Here is a 1,097-nt window from a genome sequence, read left to right on the forward strand (position 1 = left end):
ATGCCATGCATTAAGTCAATTATACACTTAACAGGCCTGAGGGTAATGGGTGCTTCTTATTATTGTTGCAATTTATACCAGGCAACAAACTGGGCCTGCCATAGCAAAAGGTGCAATTCCCCAGTATGCATAAGAGGAGTTCACCACTGTACCTCTATACAAAGCCTCTATTACCACTTCTCCATATTAAGTAAATTAGCTATAATGCAGGTTGGCCAACCAGTGTGAGAAAGACTGGATCATATCAAACAGCACAGACAACCCATGAACCAAACTAAGCTGTTGAATTAAACCTGTAATATGGTATAGGCAGACAAGGTTCTTTGGGTTAATCTGATATCTTTTATTAAACCAACTCAAATAATTGGGGGGAAAAAATTTAAGCAAGCTTTTGGGTTCAAAACAGTATTTGCACTTGGCACAGCACCCTCACCAATAACGATCATGGCTTAGAAACCAGTGGCTGAATTCAAGTGAAGTATGAGTGATAAAAATGGATGATTTTCCAACCTGCCTTTACAACCCTAACACACACAAGTTTCTGGATTTTGACTTTTCCCCTGTCCCCGCTAACCACACTGGGTGCCAGTTTAACTGACAGCAGGCGATGCTCCCTGCTGGGTGCTGGAAACTGTCCGATACCCTCGTCGTTGTGCCGGGCTGTGAATCAGACCCTAAGTTTAAATCCAAAGCGGTGTCTCAAATAACCTACTTCTCCTTTCTCCCCTCCCACCACTCTCTTTCCTAGGCTTCCCCCTTTCACCAACTCCTCCCGGCACACAGCCCCTTACACACCCCGCAGGGAGCTACTGCCTCCTCCACCCCTCACCCCGGGGAGCGACCACGGGCCAGGAGGAGGAGGAGGGGGCTCCTGGCACCACGGGGGCTTTCGCCGGGAGGCTTCATGCTGCGCACCCCGCCGAGCGATGCGTGAGCGGAGGCGCGTGGCTCGTCTCAAAGCGACGGGTGCGGCCTGAGGCAAAGCCTGGGCCGCGGCGTCCGCCCCTCTCGCCCCCGGGGCACCCCCGGGGGAGGCCCGAAGGGCCGCGCGAGCCCGTTACCACCCGCCGCTCACCCGGCCGGACCCCGGGCGGGGC

The 1,097-nt window shown here is 53.2% G+C and overlaps 1 protein-coding gene across 1 annotated transcript in view; it reads left to right on the forward strand.

Annotated features, from left to right (window-relative positions):
• The first annotated feature begins 900 nt into the window (after positions 1 to 900).
• The window catches only part of RAD52 (RAD52 homolog, DNA repair protein), a 29,450-nt gene continuing 29,253 nt past the window's right edge, over positions 901 to 1,097 (forward strand). The window contains exon 1 of the mRNA XM_025198790.1: positions 901 to 930. Coding sequence (XP_025054575.1) covers positions 905 to 930 — 26 coding nt within the window. The 5' untranslated portion in view covers positions 901 to 904. The remainder of the gene's footprint in view (positions 931 to 1,097) is intronic.

Source organism: Alligator sinensis, unplaced genomic scaffold, assembly GCF_000455745.1.
Source record: "Alligator sinensis unplaced genomic scaffold, ASM45574v1 scaffold87_1, whole genome shotgun sequence".
NCBI classification, from domain to species: Eukaryota; Metazoa; Chordata; order Crocodylia; family Alligatoridae; genus Alligator; species Alligator sinensis.